Source organism: Gouania willdenowi, chromosome 19, assembly GCF_900634775.1.
Source record: "Gouania willdenowi chromosome 19, fGouWil2.1, whole genome shotgun sequence".
Taxonomy (NCBI): Eukaryota; Metazoa; Chordata; class Actinopteri; order Blenniiformes; family Gobiesocidae; genus Gouania; species Gouania willdenowi.
In genome coordinates this window covers 10,532,696-10,556,954 of record NC_041062.1, presented here as the reverse complement: position 1 = coordinate 10,556,954, position 24,259 = coordinate 10,532,696, and the positions used below count along the sequence as shown (strand labels likewise).

The window sequence follows — 24,259 nt, the reverse complement described above, 5'->3', positions numbered from 1 at the left end:
TACCAATGTTTATGTAATGTAACTTGATGCAGTTATGTGGGTTGATTTCTCAATGGAGTTTAATCCGGATTGTGCATTTGATTATGATTTTTACCCCCCCCCCCCCAAAACAAATAGGGAAGCCCATACTTTTGGACCACCTATATCATTATTATTGGGATAGACATTTTTTCCAAGCCTTTAAAGATACAGTCCGCGATTCTCAGATCCCTCTCTCCCCCTCCCTCCCCGCTGCTCTCTTGCCCTGCCTCCAAACTTTCCAAAGTCCCTCCCTCAGAGGAGCTAACAAGCTACCGCTAGTCCGGCAGCAACATTACAGTAATATAACATGCTCTGTTAAAAGCATATTACTGCAGCACTTCTATCTCTCAATGTGCACACACCTCAGCAGCAGCAACACAGTGTCACTTACAGCAGCCCACACGGAGGCTTCTGCGCGCACATGAACAACACATGCACCACACAGTTCTAGTGTAACAATTACAAATCAAACATAATGTAAATCAAGCAGCAGTAATTACTTTTCAAGCAGAAACGTCACCAATTCCATCTTCTACTCCTCCAGACCATACAGTGTAAAAAAGACGGCGCTCTGGCTCCGGGAAAGAGGCGGGGACTGTGAGCAACAGCTGTCAGACAGTCCATCAAACACAATCCTGGCTCTGATTGGTTCTTTTTGCTCGGTCGTGGTAAAGCTTACATAGTGACAGCTTTAGCAAATATGACAAAAAGATACCTTCATAAGAGTTGCATACTGCACCTTTAAAGTGTGAATTATCATTTCTACCTTTATCGGGATTACTGATCCAGATAACTGCCAATATCTGACAAATAGGATTATTGGTGCTTGGCGGAGGTTTGCGCTCTCTGAGTGCTCTTGTTGAATATAATGTATTTATTGATTTATTTATTGTTGACCTAAATCTGTTAATGGTCTGATTACTGTAGAAAGGATGTCAGGGTATGAGTGTTTGGGAGCATAAGTAGTGATGTGATGTGTTGTGTTGTGTTAATCATCCCTAAAGGCCAAAGGAGTCAAATTTTAACCCAATGCCATAAAAATACCAGTTCTTCTTAGCAGCTACTGCCCCATTTCATCAACAATCATAAAGTGGTCTCAAACTCCTTCAGAGGTAAGTGATTGTCTGAATGCTCTACCCCATAAAAGTTACAGTCACTACTTCCTTTGCTTGCTTTGACATGTCTGCAAACAACTCCTGACTCTGATGTTTTCCACAGAGCCACTTCCTGTTGTGGTCTGTAAGTCTCTAAGTCACTATTAGTGCCTCCATGGAGGCCGGTCTGAAGGTGAGACATGGTTGGAGGAGTGTAGCATGGTGGTCTGAGCCCTGGACCTCCACCTGAACCCACCACTCCTGCAGCGTAAGAGAGAGCCCTGTGGTTGACGGCTGACAAGCTAACGCTATGAGTGGTGGTGTGCGACATCATGCCGCCATAGTAGCAGCTGCCGCCACCGCCGCTGCTCGTCATCTTGGCTTTTTGCTTCAGGTCGATCACCAGACTGCGTCTCAGCCACGCCTTCTTCACCTCGGCCTGCACCTGAAACACAGCAGAGACGACACTAAATAATAAACTTTAATGTGACTAAAAATTGGAATTTATTGCGTAAACTTTTGAGCAATACATCCAGACTCTATTACCTCCCCATTGCAGAAGCAGTAGATGAATGCCACAAAAAAACCCTGAAAATAAGAAAGTGAACGTGTTACCCAAAGTAGCGGAAAAAATAACCGAGTGAAATTATTCCTATAAGGCCCACCGCTGTACGCACGGACATAATTTGCTGCAAAAAAAATAAAAGTAGCTGTTAAAAAGCGACTAATCAATATTAATGGCTGTTTTTGCCTGTTTTAAGTTATGGCATAAAAATCGAGCTGCAATTATTGATTGTTTTGTACAGTGTACATCAGTGCTTTTCAAGTCATCTGGTTTCAGGAACAGTTGCTTCCCAATAACCAAGTTTCAAATTCACAAAATCATATATATTTTTTTGTTAATTAAAATTGTAGATGAAGATAAGTTTATACATTCAATACATTGGTTTTGAATCCAAAGATAAAACGTACACCTTAGAAACACAAAGTAGACAGCAGTCTTAATTAAGGGTGTCCTGGTCCGATATTAATATCAGATATCGGTCTCATATCAGCAAAAAAATAAGTATTTCATATATTGGCTTTATTCTAAAAAGTTGTTTTTGTTGGATTTATTCATGTTATTTTTCAGGGTCTTCTAATTTATTTATTTTATTAATCTGTAGAATATTTCTATATGTTTAAGGTTAAAATGTATGCAACATTTCAAACTACAAAAGAAATATTAAACGTATGTATGATGCTGATATCGGTATTGGCTAACACTAAAGGCAGCAAAATATTGGTATCAGGAAACCCCTAGTTTTAAAACACATACTCCCATTATCACAATATTTTAAACAAATAGTATAAAAACTAAAACTTCTATACCTCACATACATTATTAGAAATTATTTTGCATATTGTTAAGAATGTAAATAGCTACCACTAGAATAATAAGACTCTTCATGGTAAAGGTTGGAATTGTACGTTTTTGAATGTATTTATTAGGTTTATCCCACAGGAAGTTGTAGCCATATTCAGGAAGTAGAAGAGGAGCAGTCATTGAAAAAGACCAAACCTGGGAAGAGTTGAAGAACATCTCATAATGCATCTGAACCTGCCAGAGCATTCCAGAGACCTCCGTGTAGGGGAGAGCCATGAAGACCATGTAATGAACTCCAAATAATGGCATGAGGACTAATGTGGATTTCAGCAGCTTCCTATAAATAATAAACATGGTCATTTTATTGACATGGGATGCATGCGTGTTCAACAGAGGAATAACACACATACCTGTACTGCTGACGTGGGTCCAGTTTACCAGTGTTTGTCTCCCAAAGTTTAGAAGCCAGAACACGAATGATGTTGATAAAGAGGAGAAAGTTCACCTGCAGAGATAAATGAATTATCACCCACATTAAAAAACTAATGTGCCCTGTATGCATTTTATGCAAGTTTTCCTGTAAAACATTTGAATGAATGCATGAATGGACTTTATTTTGAAAATGTATTTCAAAATTAAAAATAAAAAAAACAACAAATCATACACAATTTCAAAAAAGGAGTCACACTTTATTTTATCACTAGCCCTTTTTAACTTACTCAACATTTTTAATTACTGTGAGTTAATTACTGTTAATGGGATGGACTTTTTATTATTAGTATTTTATTTTATTTTTTTCTATTATTGTGCATTTTGAAGATTTGAGTTGGATAGGTAGAGCAGATTTAAAGAGGTAAGACGGTTTTCATTGGTAGCCATTAATGAAGAGAAAAGCTTCAAGTTGACATTGTAATGTTGTTTTTATCTTCAATCATTTATATTATTAATGTTTTGCTTTTTAAGTTTTTTTCTTTCTCTGTCCTGGCACTTATTTTAAATGTGAAAGTATTAAACCTTTTTATTTTATTGTTTTTTTTTTTATTTCTTTGCAATTATGTAATGTAAAAATTGTTGCTTTTATTTGATACAAATACACTATACTTACAACAATAGCTGCCAGAATAGGAACTTGATAGATCCACTTCAGGTTCCCTGCACTGATATCCCAACAGCTAGAACGGAGTGAAAGTGAGTCAAAGAGGGAAAAACATGATAAATGAAATTTAAAACATGCCCTAAATGCATCACGACTCACTGTGTATCTGCAAGTGATGCTCGTGCACTGACCCAAATGGACACAAACACAGCTGGAACACCTGCGAGGAGCAGAGAGGAAGGCGGTGTTATGACGCAGACTGTGAGATACCATGGCAGACAGACAGGCTTAGTGCGGCTTTACCCCAACCGATGACGGTGAGGGCCCACAGGTAGTTCTTGTCTGAGAGGAAGGCCATGAAGATGAGGCTGTGGAGGTACAAGCCCTCCACTAGGATCCAATAGTGATTGGTTGCCAGGAAATACAGGAAGAGAGTAACAGCAACTTTACAGCCTGCCTGATGACACAAAGCAGAGACAAGTAATGGATCTTTAGTAGCTCTGTGTTGCAAGACCTAAGAATTAAAGATGGATGCGTGAAATATATGGAACAAAATCGGAGCGTAGATATTTTAAAAGTGGCGATTTAATGCATTTCTCCTCTCAGAAATCCTTCAAAAGTAACCCTTTTATACACCATTTAAATAAAACACATGAAGGAATGTAAACGTAGATAGGGCTTACCATGTGGGGCCTCTCTGTGGTAAACTCAGCGTCGGCATTGCTTGTATCAGATATGGAGTAGAGAACTGCATCTTTCACAAAAATGCTCACAGCGCGGCATATGAAGGAGGTAAAAAGATGGATGTGGATGTAATTGCGTGTACAGTGGAGGCGCCTGGGAAGAGGTGAAATGAATGAATTAATGAATAGCTCTTTTAAACAGAGTGATTTTTATCTTACTTGAAATAGCAGAGGATGGAAATAGCCACCAACAGAGATGCCAGAGAAATTGAATAACCAACAGTGTACATGAGGTGAAGTCTCTCAAACACCTTCTGAAACAAAACCAAACCCACATGAACAGTGTACACATGAACCCACGGTGCACAGATTGGATCCATTCACGTGCACACACCTCCTCATGACTCCTGTGGTTGGTAGTCAGGTATCTAGTGCACTCAGAGTAGTTGGCCCAGGTACGGTTGATGCTGGGGACCATCTCCCACGTCCCTGATAGGTCACATTGGCGATAGGCTCGTCCTGAATCCCAACAACATTAGAGAACATCTGATACAAATGGAAATGTCTTTCCAAGTCTTTCACTTGTGGGATCTAACCCAGTGTTCCCTGTAGGAGTCTATCTAGCAGTCTTTGTAGTAGGTCTCTTACCTCTGTGGTTGAAGTCGTAGATGTATTCTGGACACAGCACGGACACCAGCTGACCGGCTCTGCTTTGTGGCCAGCAGATAATCCCATCCCACTCTGGTGCACAGTTACCATCTTCAAGGATAATTAAAACATATCAACATATCATAACATAACCTAACCGCTAAGGCGGACATGGGCTCGTCTGTGAATGATCGCATTTACAGACCTTGGAGTCGCTGTTTACCAATAAATGGGAAGAGACTTGTCACAAGTGTTGACTAGGCCACTGGGAGTGAGGCCCAAGGCCAAGACAGGCTGACCTGATAAAACTGTATCATATTTTTCTGCAGTCAGTGCCTTCTCCTCGTCCTTCTCTCTCTTTTCTGTTTCAGGTGTCGTGAAGCTGATGATGGCAGTTCCTGATCTGTGGTTCACGGCTCAACTCGTCTGGGACACTGTGATGTTCTATCTCTCTATCCTGTTCTGTTGGTCCTTCTGTTCACTAACCCCAACCAGTCGACGCAGATGGCTGCCACCTCTGAACCTGGTTCTGCTGGAGATTTCTTCCTGTTAAAAGGGAGTTGTTTCTTCCCACTGTCGCTAAATGCTTGCTCATGTGGATCTTGTTGGGTTTTTTTCTTTCTTAGTATGAATTTTATATTTTGATGAGCGCATTGAGATGACTTTGTTGTAATTTGCGTAATACAAATAAAGTTGGATTGGATTGAATTGAATAGTTTATACTCACAGTGACAGTGTGTGGAGTGTCACTGAGTAAAAGAATGTCTTAGTTTTCCATTCACGTGTTGGGATTCTCTGTTTAACTTTCCTGAATTTACTATTGGAACAACAACACATCATCAGTCGGGTAAAACTAACCTAACAAACAGGGTCTTGTATAAAAATCCATTCTTTTCTTTTATCTGTTTTCTAATTGTCAGTGGTTAAAACTGGGAAAACTGAGCCTGGTAAGAAAGCTTTTACGTACGCTGCCCCCACTTCACACTGTCACTTTTGGGGAATTTAAAGTATGCTTCAAAAATCAAGAACTAAATGATTTTAGACAATGAGAATTGTTTTGAGAATGTTTTGTGGCATTTACTCTTTTCTGGTTGTTATTTTGCAGGTTGCTGCTTTTCAGGAGATCCATCCATCCATCCATCTTCTTCCGCTTAGCCGTTTCCGGCATCCTCACTAGGGAGGCCCAGACTTCCCTCTCCCCAGCCACTTCCTCCAGCTCTTCCGGGGGGGACCCCGAAACGTTCCCAGGCCAGTCGAGAGACATAGTCTCTCCAGCGTGTCCTGGGTCTTTTTCAGGAGATTTAAATCTCAATGATACTCACCTGGCTAAATAAATAGATGCATATAATAATCATAATGACTTCCTAAATCGTTCGCTTTAAAATTAAATACCTAAGGTGATGCCGCTCTTTGTAGAGTTTGCATGTTTTCATTGAGTGCCCTTTATTCCAAACAACAAATGTGCATGTTATTTGTTGCGAGTTCAATTGTTACTAAATATTTCTATGAATTTCTATATGTGTGTAGTGATATATTTGCCCTGTGATGGACCTGTTTCCAGTCCAGAGTGTATTACCACTTGAACTGATAGAAAGAAAGACTTTAGCCACCCCAACAACTCAGGTTAATAACTATAAGGATAAACATATAAATGGGTTTTTTGAATAATGCTTTTATATATCGATTGATCTCATATTTGTACTTATACTGGGCTGGTTTACTCATAGGCTTGCCAGTGGATTTCATCTAGTCCCTATTGCGACATGCAGAGAGTTATTTTAATCGCTCCATTGTGAAAACATTTCATCCATCACTGAAAACCAGTGGGAGTTTGGACATGTTTCGATCGTATCATGTGACTAAGCCCCTCGTCTGAGTCTTTGTATCTAACAATCAGCATCTATGTCATTGGACAAATTAAAAGTGCCTGTTATTTTTGAATGTGTAATCACAGACACCAACAGGATATTGCACGGCTGTTATATCTGATCCAAAAATATTAACATTGGTTTTATTATTGGTTGAAACAACTATTACTCAACGATTTTTAAAAATAGAGGAGGGGGGAAAAGAAGCATACAAACCTTTGATGAAGGTAATTTGTGATTGGATGCTTTTTTCACACCTGGCATGTGCACCAATCAGCACATAGATCTGTTCATCTCGAGTGATAACGTCATCAGAATCAATCTGTGGAAAGAAGAAGAGCCAGAAGGGGTCGAATAAATGGACCCCATCATAGCCTCCATATTTATAACTTGATGTTGAAACTTCACAATTACATTAAAAGATTCCCACCGAGAGTCGCTCTGAAGTGTCTTTCCAACCTGGGTAATCTGTCAAAGCACCACAAATGATCTGATGCATTGCCCGCGGTGTTGTGAAATAGTTGTGTGCGAGTGCGGTATGTGATGATTCGCCGCCAACTTATGCTATTTTTCTTTTTTTGGTGTTTTGTCCAATTCAAAAGGTTCTCCCATGTAAGTTTGTCTATGTCTGCGACGTGTCTTTGACTTTTCCACCTGCACAGATGCAGATGAACACGTAGAGGCTGTCTGGGTTCCAAACAATTAGACATTCAGGCACCCTGGTTGGAAAGTGACCTCTCTGCTGGCTGATGAGATCGTAAGTCTGACAGCTGTCAACAAGACGAGATACATCCGAGGAAGGGCTCAGATGAAAAGAAGTGGTCAGCTTTAAGCGGCTGGTGAGTGAAAGGTTAAAAGGGTCAGAGCTGATGGAGGATGGAGAGAGAAAGCAGATCTCAGGAGATTTCTGATGAGGGATCTACACAGCAAAGATGGACTCCAGCCTCCTGCCGCTCTAATCTGGATAAGGCAACTGTGAATGAATGAATAAATGAATGAATGAGGGTGTCCCAATATATCGATATCGGATATCGGTTCGATATCAGCATGAAAAAGAATATTTTTGCAATTCATTTTTATTTATTTTATTCAATTGTAGAATGCTCTAGATATTATGTTGAAGGTTAAAATGTATGTAACCAATTAATTAATAATAAATGGGTCATTTTTTCTTATACCTACTGTAGCTGAATATTCTTCTTTGTTCGAGTAACATAATAAGAATAAGAATAATAATAATACATTTTATTTGTAATGCACTTCCATTTGATACCAAATCTCAAAGTGTTGCAGGATAAAGACAAGACAACACAACATATATTAAAAGACCGGACTAAAAACAAGCATTTGCTGTTAAAAAGAGACAGGACTAAAAAGAGGCATTAACTGTTCAAATACGCTTGCGTAAAAAGGTGAGTTTTAAGTCTTTTCTCCACTTGATCAAGCCTTTTCTATCATTCCACACTACAAAATAAATAATTGTTTTTTCATTAAAGAAAAAAATAAATAAATAAAATAAAAGTATGTATGATTCATGCTGATATATGATCAATATCGACCTCAGCCGATATGCAAGACTGCAATATCGGCATCATATCAGAAATTAAAAAGTTGTATCGGGACATCCCTATGAATGAATGGATTAATTAATTAATTAATTAATGACTGAATATACATATAGATACTTCTACTTTCTTTCAAACAAGCTCAAACATAAAAAAAAAAAATACATGCACATTTCAGATTTTATTTAACAGTTTAGTTTCTGATTAAAGGACATTCATTTTGAGCTTTTATGTCTTTCAGTGCAATTGGAATCTTTATTGTCTTTTGATGGAAAGATGCTTAAATTTAAGAGTGGAAATAAGTGATACATTAGTCATGAAATATGATATCGAATGACATTGGTACTTGTTTTTCCATAGATTTTTTAAAAATGTATTATTTATTAATATATATATATACAGTATACTGTATATATATATTTTTTTTTTAATGTTTTTTTACATTTTATATCATTGTCAATATTTTTGGTTGATACTGACAATATGTTCAATACTGTTGAAAAACCAATATGTGTTGTTTGAGACAATATATTAAAAATCAATATGGCACTTTTTCGATAGCGAAAGTTGAATAAGATTTCAGATTTTGAACAGATTTTTTTAATACATCCAGTGACGCCTCACATTAAAAGCAGCCTTAACCTTTTATTTCCATTAATATTGGAAATTTTGCGTTGAACAAAAACCTGTATATTGATATCGGAATAAAGCTAATATCGACCATCCCTACATAAGAATAGCTTGTTGTACTTACACTGTGACATCCAAAAGCATCATAAAAATGTGAATTTTGATTTCAAGTAAAAATCTTCAAGATATTTTATGGATTTTCTTGGATTGCTAATTTTAATAAAGAATAAAGCTGCACTTGAAAACATTGGGAAAGTTGTGTTTATTAACAAATGAATGTCTGAAGGTTTAACATAATTCATGATCTAATTGTAGTCAGTTGGTCTAATGTGTGAAACCAATATATTTTTGGGGGTAAAATCTACGTATAAATTTCAAAGCAACAAAGAAGTTCACACATTAGGGAAATTTCTCCATATTTGGCCCAAAGTTCAGCAGGATAGGAGGTTTTTTTTTTTTCCTGCCTTGGTGTCATAATAGAGTGTAAGATATGATGCAACAGTGTGAAGAGTTTAAATTTAGAACACAATCCAGTCTATTAACACCAGTTTTCCAGCACAAAAATGAACATTTAGTCTATCTAACAAATACATATAACGTAAATTGAACTGATTTATAAAATGTTGACATTTTGACATTAGATTTTCATATAATGGAATATGCTATGAAAAAATCCACTCACCAATGCAGAAGCTGTTGTCACACAGTGGAAAAAAGCCAAAACTCCAACTTCTTGTACCAACAACATGTCTTTGAAACTACCTCACAGTTTACTCTAATCTCATTTTGTTTAAGCTTGCTTTGTGTCTTCTTCCAAAGTTACGCTTTGTTTATCTCTGGTGTCACATCAGCTTTGACTTTCTCCACCTGGATCTCCCTTTACCAGGGTCTCCTTTAGCTTTCAGATCTTGACATCTAGAAATGTTGTGATTTCCAGCCTTTTTGTTCCTATTGGATTTGAAGGACCAGGTTGCTCCTCCATCTGTGGTGTGGGAGAGTTTCTGTGAGGAAGAGGAAAAAGAGGGGCAGTGGGGTTGAAACCTCCCCCTTCGACAGTTCTTCGAACTGTTTAAGCTGAGATGGGTTGGACTCGATTGGCTGTAGCATCCATTCATTTAACTCTTTCTGCTCCACTGATGTGGTCATTTTTTAACTTTCTCTTCTTTTTCACCTGCCTGCGTCTCAGCCATGCTTTAATTAATATCAAAAACCTAAAATAGTCAAATATTCATTCGAGAAATACAGTTTAGAATAAAAACATGCTATTGTGAAGTCATACACTGTTGACTAAATCTGAGGCTCCAGATGTTCTGTCTTATTCTCACATCACTATTTATGATGGGAGGAGACCATAACAGAAGATTATTGGGAATAAATATTTACAATTAGCAATGATGATTTTTTTTTTTTTTTTTTTTTTTTTAAAGGCTTTGGAATGTTGTTTTTATAACAGGAAAAACACGGATAGTGTCCCATGTTAACTTTGAATTCAATTACCAAAGCAAAAATAAAAATGGAAGATGCAACAAATAACAATAATAACAATGTGTATTTGTGTAACAGAGCAGCAAAATACAATTTTCCACATTGTTCTTAACAATATCCAGATAGATACATATGCAGAAATACATATGTAAGTGTTTGTGTACATGAATGTTTATATGTATGTGTATATAAGTATGTGTAAAACACTGTACATGACCCTTTACCCTTTTATAACACTTATAAGTTAATTGTAAATTTTGTTATACATGTATATTGTGAAACACTATTTTTGCATAACACAAATGTTGCTATTTTTAACATTCATTCTCTTTGCTTTGGAAATGTAAACGTTCATGCCAATAAGAATTTAATTGAATTTAATAGATAGATAGATAGATAGATAGATAGATAGATAGATAGATAGATAGATAGATAGATAGATAGATAGATAGATAGATAGATAGATAGATAGATAGATAGATAGATAGATTGATAGATTGTGTAAAGGATGGTAACATATTAATGTGTTCCCACTCCAAACCAGCAGGTGGCGTTATGCACCTATTCAAGTTAATTGAAGCACAGGCCACTTCCGGTAGGGGCGGGGCTTAGAGGAAACTGCTCGACACCGCTTCACCAGTTAACAACAAGGACAGGAGCAGCTCACCTGTCAAAGCCGTGTAAGTGCAAAACTTGTGGGTTTCTGGGGGTGAAACCATGAACACAATATGCACTTAAAGTGTTAGCAGCACTGCGGTAAACAAACTGTCCCTTTGTGCCCCTCAGAGAGACTGAAACACCTTTTATTCCCTGCTCGTTAGTCCATGTGAGGTAGAGGACATGGCGGGGCCACCGCTGCTGCTGACAGCTCTCCGGACCCTGAAGGCCCCGACACTGTCCTCGGCTTCGGTTAGAATCATCTCCCCCGCACAGTCTCGAGCTGTGGGGTCGCTGCACCCTGCCTGGTGGAGGTGGTGTCCGGAGCGGACTCTTCAGCTGAGCTCTGCCCTGAGTGCGGGACACAACAAGTGGTCAAAGGTGAAACACATCAAAGGACCCAAAGATGAAGCCAGGGCGAAGATGTTCCAGAAGATGAGCATGATGATTAAAGTCGCTGTGAAAGGTCAACCAGGACTGCATCTATTTGTTTACGTGCCATGTGTTTTCACATTACTTTGAACCTGATTCGTGTATTTCCACCTGCAGAGGGAGGATCCAACCCTGATATGAACGTCTACCTGGCTCAGTTACTGGAACAGTGCAGGAATAAGAACATTCCTAAAGCCTCCATAGATACTGCGATCAAGAATGCGGTATGTTGAATCCATGCTCATTATTACGAATATCTTCTTCTTCTTCTTCTACATTATCCAGGTAGTTGTTTTATTTATTTATTTATTTTACCGTGGCTATTCATACGGAAACGTTTGAATTGACCCCCAGTCTATTCAAACGGATCACCCCTCATTGGCCAGTTTAGGTGACGTGATAGGTGCACCACGTGAGTTAAAGTTCCGTCAGTTTTATTTTAGCTACCCCGCTAACCCTTTTATTTTAGCCCTAACCCAGGATCCTTGAGTGCTGCACCTTAGATCAGTGATTCTCAACTGGTGGGTCGGGACCCAAAAGTGGGTCGCGGACCAGTGCTGGGTGGGTCGGTCAAAAATAAATAAATACTTGTCTCTCAAAACTTTTTTTTGAGAGACATTAAGTGTTCTGTGAAATGCATGTTGCGCGTGAAAATATATAGATTTATGTTAAAAAAAAAATAATAATAAAAAAAAAAGATTCTGTATGTGTGATTTCAACAGCTATTTTTGAAAAATTTAATTTCGTCTGAAGAATTCTAAAAAATAGGGGAAACAAAGTGGGTCGCGAATTAATGACCGTGGCAAAATGTGGGTCCCAGGGTGAAACCAGTTAAGAACCCCTGCCTTACACCACTCGGCCATCCTGGCTCATTACGCTAATGTAGAAAAGGTTCGAAAAATGCGGAACAGATACCCATAGTCCTGGAGGCTATTGATACGTTTATGTATCAATAGACACTTTTTTATATTGAAGATTCCATTAAAAGTCTTTACCAGGCATATTAAGAGGAACACATTTTTATATATATATATCGGGACACTCCTAGTATTATTAGTAATTTGGTTTAATCTTTAAGGAGAAAATACAACGGCATTTCCTTTTTTTGAGGGACTTTTTTTTAATGTGATTGTTGCATAATAAGAATGAACCAAATTAGATTGAATAGCATTCAAAATTACCCCCCCTCCCCCCCCCCTTTTCTTTTTTTTTTTTTTTTGCAACAGCTTTTGTTCAAACCTTCTGATGTACAATCAGACTTTCTTGGTCTTGTCACAGGAAAATTCAAAGCCAGCATCCCAGTACATGTTTGAAGTCCGGGGCCCCGGTGGGTGTCTGCTGCTCATCGAGGTCCTGACTGACAACAACTCCCGCACTAACCAGGATATCAAACGGCTGCTTTCCAGGAACGGGTCAGAGCCAGTTTCATGCTTTGAAACAGACGTTAGCAAAGTTTTACCACTAACTGTACAGGGTGTGGTTAAAAAATGACTCAGTATTGGCATGCATAGGTCACCCTTTTCAGTTACATACTGTATGTAAAGTCTTTTAATAAAGGCTTCATGTCTTTAAAAATGTAATTATGTTAAAATGCTCATTAGATTCTATGATTTTTTTTTTTTACCCAAAGCTAGTGTCAAACATAACCAAAAGGCATGCCAATAATGAGACAGTCTAATGTCAAAACTACTACCATCCATCATCTATATCTACAAATAAAATAATAATAATTAAAATACTATCCTCATGACTGCGTACGGGATTAATGAATAATCTGTGTCATTGACTGAGTGAATGCCTAAAGAACTATTGTTGATAGTTTTTGGAAACAATGTGTGATATGAAAATGCAATTCTGTAAAGGAATGTATGTAATAAATGGCTGAAGCTAATTTCTGCATAATTAAAGAGATCAGATTAATGTACATTTACTGAAATTCCGTAAGATCTGTTTCAGTTCTACCTGAATATTAGATCTAATATTTACTGTTATCGGTTGTCATTCTTAGAGCGATGCTGTCGGACGGAGCCCGAAAAAACTTCAACAGAACGGGGATGGTAGTGGTGTCGGGTCAGGACGTCACCAGTGAGAGAGCTTTGGAGCTGGCAATAGAGGCCGGAGCTGAAGATGTGCAGGAGGCAGAGGATGAGGAGGAGAAGCCCGTCCTGCAGGTCAGACAGCAGGGAGCAATGAGCATACATTCCAGTGTAAAGGTTGTGTATCTATTGTTAGACCTGGAAAGAAAGTGATTTAATAATGGCTGTGAAAACCATAGGATGGAGTATTTGAGTGTTTTAAAGTGGCGTAAAATTAGGAACTGTCAATAAAAATGTGTAACTGAAGAGAATATGATTTAAATCAGAGAAATCTAAATTAAAACCAATTTCTAACCACTAGCTTATGATTAGCGATATAAAATACATCTAAAAGGTTGAAAACAAAGACTGATGACTCAATTACGTTTTCAATTACCCATGGCCAATTACAATTCAAATACGATTACAGTGACCAGCATTTTTTCCAATTACAATTCAGTTTCAATGATTTTTATCCTCAGAAAGTCGATTACAATTACGTTTTCAGTTACTAAAGTTCAATTACAATTAATGAGCCTGAAATACATAACCTAATAAAAGTTAACCTTCCTCTTGTGTTAGCTTTTTGTAAGCATTTATTATGATAACAGATCCTAAATGAGCTGTAATCTGCTTTAAAAAAAAACATATACTTATCATCTAATTTGTTTCCTATCATTTGGTTGCCATGTTGTTCTTGCTAATCAATGAAAATATAGGTTTTAACATTTTGGGTGTGGGCATCTGTGCTTTTTTTTGTGACAGTATACCGATCAGTGTAATTGATTTTTTTAATTAATTTTTATGGTAAAATGTGGGAAAGCTTGATATGAAACATATTTTAATAATTGTAGCATGGTTTCCCAATTTGGTGTTAAATTTAAAATGAACAATTTCTATAGAATTTATGACAATTACAAAGTCAAATATCTAAACTCAATTAAAATTTAATTACAACTACAACAGCAACAGATTTTTTACATTACAATTATAATTATGCCATAATTGTAATTAAGTATCAATTATGCAATTACAATCATTAATTGACCCCAACTCTGCTCCACAGGGTAACTAATGGCTGCCTTTCTGTTCTCCCCTCAGTTTGTCTGTGATATAAACAACCTGAGAGCCGTGCGCAGCTCTCTGGAGGCGCTGGGGGTGAAGGTGGTCTCTGCTGGGGTGGAGTTCATACCCCGCACTCTCTTGTTGCTGGAACAGGAGCAGCTGGAAGCGGCTTCAACTCTGATAGAACTACTCAGTGACTGTCCAGACGTCATCAAAGTGTGGGACAACATACAGGCCCCCAGCTGAGTTTGGACTTTGAAATATGTGATGATGAGCCATCCCATCACGTGTAGATTTTTCAATTCACAAACAGCTCATCATGACGGTGATACCACGGAGCATCATGAAGATGAAAAACGGAATGTGTGAGGGCTCTGTCCACGTGGAAATATCTGCTGAACAAATCTCTTGAGAACTTCCGTACATTATTGTCTCTTGAGAAAATCACTGTTGCAAGCAAATTAAAAAAAAACTCCCCATTGCATTTCTTTGTTTTGAAAGAACACATAATGTATGTGTTTGATAAAAGCTAAAGTGTTGCAGAAAAGAGTGAAGTGTTGTACTCGTTGGGGTCTGCCCTTCAAAAAGGAAGACAGAGATATCTATACACAAATGTAAATAAAATTTTACTTTCACGGAGTATTCAAGCATATTCTTTTGTAATGTATCACATTCTCAGGATTGCAAAATATGCTGTTGTGACATTTTGTCCTCAACAAATGTGTCCTTACAAGGTCTCTTCTCTCCCATTAGGCTTTACTGGACATTATAAAGTGAATCTGGCAGGTTATTGAACTACATCCTACAGATTGCCAAGCTATGCATTTATGCTGATTAATGATAAACTCCAGATGCACAACATTCACGAAAGTTATAATAGATTGAAATAATTTGAGGCAACTAAAGAAAATGGATGGTGAAAGGGCACAGCTGAAGGACATTGTCAACCAATATTCCAGGTCATGTCTCACATTACTGTAGTGTCAACATTGTGGTCAATAAGACCCGACTTTAACACTATGCAACATATTGAGCGGGTGCTGTACATTTAGCTGGCTGACTTCTGTTGCCCTTTGTCAAATCTGCTCCGGCAAACTCACAAATCATTGAAATGATGATTTGATGCTAACGGGGAAGTCCGATGTAATGGCCCTGTGCTCATTCATTCTTTAGTCAATGCTTCTCATTGATCCCACTGTCACTTCCTCTCAGCTATAGCATGCCATCGATTGATGTCCAGAGTTGGAGAATATTGCACTGCAACATGCACGCAGCAGGTCAGTCTGCTGCCCCGTGTCAATGTGAGAAGTTCAACTCAAAACAGGTTTTGTTTTTGGCTTTTTTTTTCATAAATATGAAACAAGGAGGAAGAGTGAACGTTTCCGAACCTGCTCGACTAAGAAAGTGATCAAGTATCTGAGCGATGGCTTAGGAAGGAAGAGCTATGAAGATCTGATGTTCTGGTTCCCAATCAGGTATGTTTTTAAATGCATTTATTGTGTTATTTTCAAAGGATTTATAGAGAATAAGAGCTTCCTGACTTCACAGTGACACGTGTGTAACCACAGTATTGACTAAATGTAAAATAAGCTTGATTTGTATAGGCTGCATTCAGAATTTTTGTTGCTAAACTAAGTAAAGTTTCTGGTCTGTGTTGGCTTATTGCACAAGAAGTTACACCCTAAGAATAATATAGGGAAACAAAGTTTGACGTCAGCTGGCATGGAGCTTTTTTCCTGTCAAATATTTCATAGCTGTCCCATGTAATCACCTGTAGGTCAGAAGAGCTTCATGTCTGATTCCGACCTTGTGAAGAGTGGAGGGTCAAACATCAAGAGCCTTGACTGTCGCTCACCTCCAACTCCCAAGATGGAGCTGCTCAGCCCCACCAAGGTGAAGGACCGCTCTCAGAACGTCACAGAGATGGTCACTCAGGTACGGGGCCGAGAATCGTACATGGCCTCAGTCTCCTGCTTGGCAAGTGCCAGGATGTTCAAACTAAGAGCTTTTAACGACTGCACTTAGGCTAACACAGAGAGAAACAACAATACAATGTGTCACAATTATAGCTATAATACCATCTTGATTTAATTTATCTATTTATATTTTTGAAGAGTTATGAGCAAGTCTTGTCACCACACAGTCTGTTACATACAGTTTACTGCAAATCTAAGTAATCAAAGTCTTTGTTGAAGCGTTAGAAGTGAACACGTTTGCAGATAAAGAAGCTTCCTGAAAGACCTTTCATTTACTTGCTATGGAAAAATCACTAGTTGGTTTGGTGGCTGGGTGTTGTTTACACGGGTGTGAAAAACAATGTTACATCGAACCATGGCTCAATTCAGACTCGTCGTTGTTCCTGCTCGGGCCCCGGGGCTTGGCATTCTGCATCACTGCCTCTGTGGAACACAGGGCCTGAGCTAACAGAAAGCAAACCGGGTGGTTATCACTGTAGGTTTAACTGATGATCTAATATTTATGTATCCATCTGTGAGACCATTGGGTCCATTTATTAAATAGGAGTTGGGCAAGTGTTGTGATGTTTGTCTCGTCGTATTAGAACTAGTTTATTGAGAACTCATACAGCTTTTGCAGTTTTCATCAGTGGACTTTTAGCATTAATTTGATGTATTTTCTACCTACTGGCAGTTTTCTGAATGGAGAGTCCCCATGACATACTGAACCTTCAAGGTTGCAAACCAAGTACATGCAGTATTCAGCAAGATAGCTGTCCAAAGAATTAACCTTCCAGAAAGTTTTTCTAAATTGGTTTTCATGGTTGCTATTTGTCTTCCCTTAGAAACACAATAATAAAAGTATGCTAAAGTTTTTGTGGTCTCACTCCTGCTTTCTTGATCCTTAGGTACTTTCCATGGAGTCTGATGTGCTGCCTGAATACAAACTGGATGTGCCAGAGACAACTTGGTGGATCTTGCTTCACTACAGCCCATTCAAGGCATTTTGGGACTGGATTATTCTCCTGTTGGTTCTTTACACAGCCGTTTTTACTCCCTACTCAGCGGCCTTCCTCTTGGATGAACATGGGGATATTCGCCAAAGGAGATGCGGCTACACATGCAACCCCCTGAATGTGGCGGACCTTATGGTGGACGTGCTGTTCATTGTGGATATAATCATTAATCTTCGAACAACTTATGTGGACCAAAATGAAGAAGTGGTCACACAGCCTTGGCGGATAGCCAAACACTATATCAAAGGCTGGTTTCCTATTGATCTGTTTGCTGCAATCCCATTTGACCTTCTAATTTTAAGATCCGGTTCTGATGAGGTGAGAATCATGATACCAACTTTCTTGTGTTTCTGCAGTTTTTCAGTTCCGCTGTTTGACATCTTCTTTCCTTCCCCTATGAAAACCTAAGATGGCAACTTTAACAAGTCTCCTGAAAACAGCCCGCCTTCTGCGATTGGTCCGTGTTGCAAGAAAGCTGGATCGGTATTCTGAATATGGAGCTGCTGTCCTCTTCCTGCTTATGTGCACCTTTGTGCTCATTGCTCATTGGTTAGCCTGCATTTGGTATGCTATTGGTTTTGTGGAGAGGCCGTACACTGAGACTGGCTGGCTGGACAACCTTGCTGAGCAGCTGGGAAAGGCGTATAATGACAGCGACTCCTCCTCCGGTCCATCAGTCAAAGACAAATATGTCACTGCTTTGTACTTTACTCTGAGCAGTTTGACAAGTGTTGGGTTTGGCAACGTATCTCCAAACACTAACTCTGAGAAGATCTTCTCCATCTGCGTCATGGTCATTGGATGTGAGTATAATGTCTGGTAGGAATGGAAGGACATCATCAAGGTTGCTTCTTTAGTCTTGATTTGCTTCTTTTTCAGCTCTCATGTATGCTAGTATATTTGGAAATGTTGCTGCCATTATCCAGCGGTTGTACTCCGGTACTACGCGCTACCACACTCAGATGCTTCGGGTCAAAGAGTTCATCCGCTTCCACCAAATTCCAGGTAGTCTTCGTCAAAGGCTGGAGGAGTACTTTCAACACGCCTGGTCCTACACAAATGGCATCGACATGAACGCTGTAAGTGAAAAACTGCATCCTTCTCAATTGTTCATGTTATACATCGAGTAACTGGTATAATGGTGATGTGCCTTGTTTAGGTCCTAAAGGGGTTTCCTGAGTCTTTGCAGGCCGACATCTGCCTGCACTTAAACCGATCTCTGCTGCAGAACTGTAAGGCTTTCTGTGGAGGCAGTCAAGCCTGTCTGAGAGCCTTAGCTATGAGGTTCAAAACAGTTCATGCACCACCAGGAGACACCCTGATCCACTCTGGAGATATCCTTGACTCTCTCCTCTTTATCTCGCGTGGGTCCATCCAGATCATAAGGGACGATGTAGTTGTCGCCATATTAGGTAAAAACCCAAGACCACAGACCAATGACTATGTTTTTAAAAGCATGTGCTTAAATAGAATCTTCATTCTTTTGCAGAAAACAATGACATTTTTGGTGAGCTTATTCACCTTTATGATGAACCAGGAAAATCCAATTCTGATGTACGCACTATCACCTACTGTGACTTGCACCGAATCCCAAGAGACGACCTTCTTGAAGTCCTGGATCTCTATCCAGGCTTTGCAGATAACTTCTGGAGGAACCTGGAAATAGCTTTTGACTTGAGAGATGTATGTTGATAGTATTGCTTTCATTACATACTTTTATCCAAAGCCTTCATTCAAAGCTTATAGCAAGGAACAGTAGTGCAGAGGCAATTTCTTCATGCAAAATAACAGCATTCTTTTTTATCATTAATTGTAAGAATTACTCTCATATTCAATAGTTATCAAACCTATAACCTTACATTACACAGTTACTTAAAACCTATTACTCTCACTCTCCTGACGAACATAAAACACAGTCTTATTTTACACAAATTCACTGAATCTAGACAGTTTTAAATACTGAGTCTTTCAAATGTTTTGGATGTTTTAGCAATGTGATTATCTTCCATCTGTGGTCATCAGGCAGATCAAGTGCCAGAGACAATAACAACAGACGATTCAGGTGATGACTGTGGATATCGGCATAAACCAAGACATAGAACTCACCCCTCAGACTGTCGGATTAGGCCTGGTGAGATATGTTTTTTTCCACATTTTTCCATAACTTTAAACACTCGTTAAAACAAGTTATTACTGGATATGAGTGACATGATAGACTATGTCATTGCCAGCTATCCAGAGCGAAGGAGAGCTTCACCCTGGAAACCATCACAGGTGTAAAACACATAATTTAGCGAAATCATATAGACTTGACAATATGTTTGAGAGCATGCAAATTACAAAGTCAGAGGAATACTGGGGTTTGTGTGTGTTAATCATTTTACATCAAGCCCCCACTAGGCTCAATTCCATGACAAGTTATCTAACAGATGTGGATGTCATTGGGTTTGTTCTCCGTTGTCTTTTATTGATGTTTTTTGACACTTGATTTCGGACATCATCAGTGTGATTTAACCTGAGTTACTGAACTACCGTCAACAGATGGAATGGATCAAGAAGACTCATACCCTCTTCAGTCGTTCCATCACTCGCTTTCTCAGGCCTGTTGGGATGACCGCTGCAGTTGTAGCTCCCAATGTTCACAGTCAAGTGAGGACCTGGCAAAGCCATTTGCCCACAACGCCAAAGTAGAGCTGTTCCCACCAGAGGAATCCAGGCGGGACTTTTCTCCGTCTGTGGTACAGCTACTGCACCCCAATGGCTCCTCGGTTGACTGCGGTCACCAAGGTAGATGAAAAGGTGTTTTTAGAAGGAAACCAGTTCGTTGTAACCTGCTGTTGTTGGTTCTGTTCTAAATGTTCTTTAATACAACTCAATGTTAATAGTTTCATATCCATGAAATGGATCACCAACAAATAATCACCATCTTTATTCAAAACACAGCCTCATCCTTAAATGTACATCGGATGTACCGATACTGGCCCGACCGACAGCACCAGCAGTTCTCCAATCAGACTTGGCGATCTTCCTCAGTGCGTGACTCATTTCACCCGCCACCATTCACAGAAGAGAGGCCAAGTGATCTTGAGTCGCGACTTGAAGTTTTGCATTCTCAACTCAACAGGTGGTTTTTCCTACTTTTTCTCATGTCAGTCTAAGAATACAGGTACCTGTTAGAATATAGGTGCCAAGAAAGATGTAGTTAGATTAGTTGTTGCCTTATCACTTACTATAGTCTCCCGCTTATCTATATATATATATATATACACATAAAAAAACTTTCTCTAAATTCTCCAGACTGGAGACTCGTATGACGGCTGACATCAACGTTATTCTACAACTCCTCCAAAGGCAGATTGCTCCTGTTCCTCCAGCCTACAGCACTGTATCATCTAGCACTCTTCCTGCTGAGTCATCTGCTTTGTATGGTACAGGGACTCCAGTACTACACACTATGTATCCCATTTCGACCATACAGATGGACACCCGTGAAACAGTCCAAGTAAGATCATTTATTGAACTGTTCAGGAGAGAAAAGTCTGACTAAAGTCAATAAGAATTCATCAAGCTGACAATTCCTCTGCACTTTCTTTTCTTTAGAGTTCAAAACAGTCTGAACCTTCATTCCCCAAAAAGTCCAAGGATTCTTTGTCCAGCGATATCCAAGAGACGACCGCGTCTAATGACACAATGACTATGACCGTCGCGACTGAAACTGAAACCCACCTCACAGCAAACCAGAGGCTGTGTGGGAATGCCCGATACCCTTCCCTGCCAGGAAATCTAGACCTCTCCTCGTCCCAGACAGAAATCCAAAAGCACCTGTCAGACCCTGTGCTTCCTGTCACATGACAGACCATGGGACCAATGCTCAACACAATGTAAAGACCCTGGACTGACCCTTTTTATTTCCAGGACAAGCTCCAACATCCTCTGAGCATTGACAGGATCAAATGGTGGGAAAACAAAGCGGACAGTTTTTCATCATGACCAGGATTTTAGATAAAATTAGATTAGGATTAATTTATAGGCAAATTAAGGCACAGTGTGCAAACAGTTTCAGCATTGTAACCACCCCTCATGGTCCTTCTTAGATAAAATAAAACCCATCATTTCATTAGATAGATGTGTCCTATCATTGACTAAGTATGTATAGTAGATCTCTTTTTCAGATTAGTACAAACATATCTACAGTGCTGTCAATTTTCAGTACAAGGTGGTACACCCCCTATTGTTCTGGATCTGGTTTGAGATATGTATTATTCTATATACAGGTATGCACCGAATATGACTTACAGTATGTTCATGTTTATGTCCAATACTGGATAGGATACTACTTATTTATGTTTTCATGTAAATATGTGAAATCAGATCATTCCAAAATATCCTCCTCACTATTCATTCTGTTATCATTGTGTACATAAATAACAGAAAAGAGGTAGCTGTCGTTTGTCTATAAGTTAAGTTGTATACTGTAGTAGCTTGGAATATGTGTAAGTAAAGAAAAGTCACCATGGATTAAAATTGTACCATTAAAACCATTTGCACAAACAAGTATCATAAGGTGAATTTATTTTATTTCACAACTTTAAAAAAATGTATTGAAAATAATAATAATAATAATAATGAAAAACTGTCTCAATTCCATCTGTTGTAGCTATAGAGAGTGATACAATTGGACTTAGTGGAAGCCAACTGGACAGTATTGATGTGCCCCCCCCTTCCCCCACCCACATTTTCTATGTACCACGTTCTAGGTGGCCTGAGGCAGCTGTTGGATGTCCCAGATTGGAGCCTGCTGGTTAACCAATGGACAGAGAGGGAAAGTTTGATTTTAATTGATTCATCTTATTTTCACAGCAGGAAACCAGTGTTACCAAACACAACGCCACACTTTTTTACACAGGCAGCAAGAAGTAAGACGCCAGCAATGAGGTGCAAAACTCCTGAAAACTTAAGATTCAAGCCTGTTAAAAAAAAAAAAAAGATTTAAGCCTGTTACTTAAGTTAATCAAATGACAAGGTAAAGGAAGTGTTACATAAAAGGGACTGTGGAAAACAGCAGAAATGACAAATTACAATGGAACATGTTGAAAAAAACTGGGACTAGACCAGGAACCAAACGTGTTGCACCACTGAAATTACTAATAAACATGAAAAACTAACACAATATAACCAATGCTGACATATTCAGGTATTGGTAGACTTTGTCACTTTAATTGTGTGCGGGAACACTCATAATAGGCAAGTAGTTTGCAATACGTCTCTACTTCTAAAAATGTTTTTACGGACGTTTGATGGGAAAATTTTTACTTTGGTAACATTTAAAGAGATGCAACAGTGCCTTTACTGAAGTACAAGCAGAAGAAAAAAGAATTTAGTTAGATAACACACAGAATATTGCGTTGGAATATTTGTCGACTTTGGTAAAACATTTGTTCACTCTGTTGACCATGTGTTTTTCATAAATGAGAACATTTGCAAATTTTCCACTGATTCCGAATCAAATTGTTGGACAAATGTAAGAGCGCTCACAGTACGTCCTATTGATGTTCTACTACGGATGGTTTTAAGGAATCATAATACAGTAGATCCTCTACCAATACCTTCTATAAAGATAAGTATGGGTCTGGTTTTTCACCTATAGCAGTCAACATGTTCTCTTAACTATTAATCTGTGATTGTATCTTTTAGGTCGGTCATTCACTGCTCAGCTGGGTCATGGTGTTTGAGATTTATTTTGGGAATTTGCAAAACAACCCTCATGAATCCAACCACTCTGGCACAGACTCAGATAGTTGTGATTTTAAAGTAGGTCATCATGCTTGGGCTTTTTTCACAATGTTGTCCTTTGCATTTGGTTTTCCTGCATCTTTTGCTGCCCTATGGGAAATGATTAAGGCAAACAGAACATCACCTACTCCAAATGATTTTTTCCTGCTCAATCTCTTCATCATGGATGCTTTGTTTCTAGCCATCATTCCACTAGGAATATTGAATCAATTATCCATTATATACTGTATATACATGGATCATACAGGACTGTTCTTGATTTAAAAGTTAAGCTTGCCTGCATGTTTCCCAAGCCACTACGAACATTTAAAAAGAGGAGGTTTTACACATTTTGTCTTGACCTGACTCAAAAAAATAAAAATAAAATAATGAATCAAAAAGTTCAAGACAATGTTATAAAGAAAGAAAAGTCTCCCTTGTGAGGGAAATGACCAGCTTCACCCTCACTGGAACAGGATTTAAACATCTAAACAAAATGTGTTTTGTAGTTTTATTTTGAAAACCTGCAATCTACTGCCCCCTACTGACATAGACGATCACTAAAGTTACACCACCTCTAACTGTCAAGTTCGTTGGTATAATTGCATTGTTGTAGTGATTGTTACAATGAATGAAATAAGAAGTTGAGCGTGGCACAGTAGAACCTGCATATACAATGACAAACATCGTCCTATTGTTCATTTGACGATATCATCGCTTAAAAGTAATAAATTATTTAATAAGTTTTGCACCCACTGGTCAATGGCATATGTATAACTACATGTATTTACTTTTACTTCTTATACTTCATGGACCAAATGTGAGGTGTGA

At 38.6% G+C, this 24,259-nt stretch overlaps 3 protein-coding genes across 4 annotated transcripts; 2 read left to right on the top strand and 1 right to left on the bottom strand.

The window, feature by feature from the left end:
- Positions 1-618: 618 nt before the first annotated feature.
- On the bottom strand, positions 619-9,945 carry pth3r (parathyroid hormone 3 receptor). 2 transcript variants are annotated; one of them, XM_028476792.1, is made up of 13 exons: positions 9,654-9,945; positions 6,993-7,098; positions 4,909-5,019; positions 4,655-4,779; positions 4,480-4,574; positions 4,261-4,414; positions 3,881-4,034; positions 3,737-3,797; positions 3,587-3,653; positions 2,892-2,986; positions 2,677-2,818; positions 1,662-1,703; positions 619-1,560 (listed from the first exon to the last, which is right to left on the bottom strand). In XM_028476792.1, exons 1-13 carry the CDS (start codon positions 9,717-9,719, stop codon positions 1,105-1,107), a joined length of 1,674 nt encoding a protein of 557 aa, XP_028332593.1. In that variant the 5' UTR covers positions 9,720-9,945; the 3' UTR covers positions 619-1,104. The 2 variants fall into 2 exon arrangements, with proteins under 2 accessions (XP_028332593.1, XP_028332594.1); XM_028476793.1 differs by having other exon boundaries at positions 4,480-4,571.
- A 1,080-nt stretch (positions 9,946-11,025) lies between these two features.
- taco1 (translational activator of mitochondrially encoded cytochrome c oxidase I) lies at positions 11,026-15,325 on the top strand. Its single transcript, XM_028476496.1, has 6 exons — positions 11,026-11,136; positions 11,243-11,579; positions 11,663-11,769; positions 12,824-12,957; positions 13,554-13,716; positions 14,722-15,325. The coding sequence occupies exons 2-6, from the start codon at positions 11,297-11,299 to the stop codon at positions 14,929-14,931; spliced, it is 897 nt and encodes a 298-aa protein (XP_028332297.1). The 5' UTR covers positions 11,026-11,136; positions 11,243-11,296; the 3' UTR covers positions 14,932-15,325.
- Positions 15,326-16,058: 733 nt separating this feature from the next.
- Positions 16,059-21,730, top strand: kcnh6b (potassium voltage-gated channel, subfamily H (eag-related), member 6b). The gene is made up of 12 exons (XM_028476239.1): positions 16,059-16,160; positions 16,463-16,620; positions 17,549-17,974; positions 18,066-18,459; positions 18,536-18,735; positions 18,816-19,068; positions 19,146-19,339; positions 19,679-19,787; positions 20,198-20,443; positions 20,600-20,780; positions 20,954-21,158; positions 21,257-21,730. The coding sequence occupies exons 2-12, from the start codon at positions 16,477-16,479 to the stop codon at positions 21,506-21,508; spliced, it is 2,604 nt and encodes an 867-aa protein (XP_028332040.1). The 5' UTR covers positions 16,059-16,160; positions 16,463-16,476; the 3' UTR covers positions 21,509-21,730.
- Positions 21,731-24,259: the final 2,529 nt, after the last annotated feature.

Bases quoted from the DNA above. Each gene is read 5' to 3' on its own strand.
- pth3r (XM_028476792.1), bottom strand. From the start codon at position 9,719: ATGTTGTTGGTACAAGAAGTTGGAGTTTTGGCTTTTTTCCACTGTGTG. The intron at 3,654-3,736 runs GTGAGTCGTGAT...ACTCCGTTCTAG, and splicing joins GCATCACTTGCAGATACACA to CTGTTGGGATATCAGTGCAG. The intron at 2,987-3,586 runs GTAAGTATAGTG...TTATCTCTGCAG, and splicing joins CTATTCTGGCAGCTATTGTT to GTGAACTTTCTCCTCTTTAT.
- taco1 (XM_028476496.1), top strand. From the start codon at position 11,297: ATGGCGGGGCCACCGCTGCTGCTGACAGCTCTCCGGACCCTGAAGGCC. The intron at 12,958-13,553 runs GTCAGAGCCAGT...TGTCATTCTTAG, and splicing joins CGGCTGCTTTCCAGGAACGG to AGCGATGCTGTCGGACGGAG. The intron at 13,717-14,721 runs GTCAGACAGCAG...TTCTCCCCTCAG, and splicing joins AGGAGAAGCCCGTCCTGCAG to TTTGTCTGTGATATAAACAA.
- kcnh6b (XM_028476239.1), top strand. From the start codon at position 16,477: ATGTCTGATTCCGACCTTGTGAAGAGTGGAGGGTCAAACATCAAGAGC. The intron at 16,621-17,548 runs GTACGGGGCCGA...CTTGATCCTTAG, and splicing joins TCACAGAGATGGTCACTCAG to GTACTTTCCATGGAGTCTGA. The intron at 21,159-21,256 runs GTAAGATCATTT...TCTTTTCTTTAG, and splicing joins ACACCCGTGAAACAGTCCAA to AGTTCAAAACAGTCTGAACC.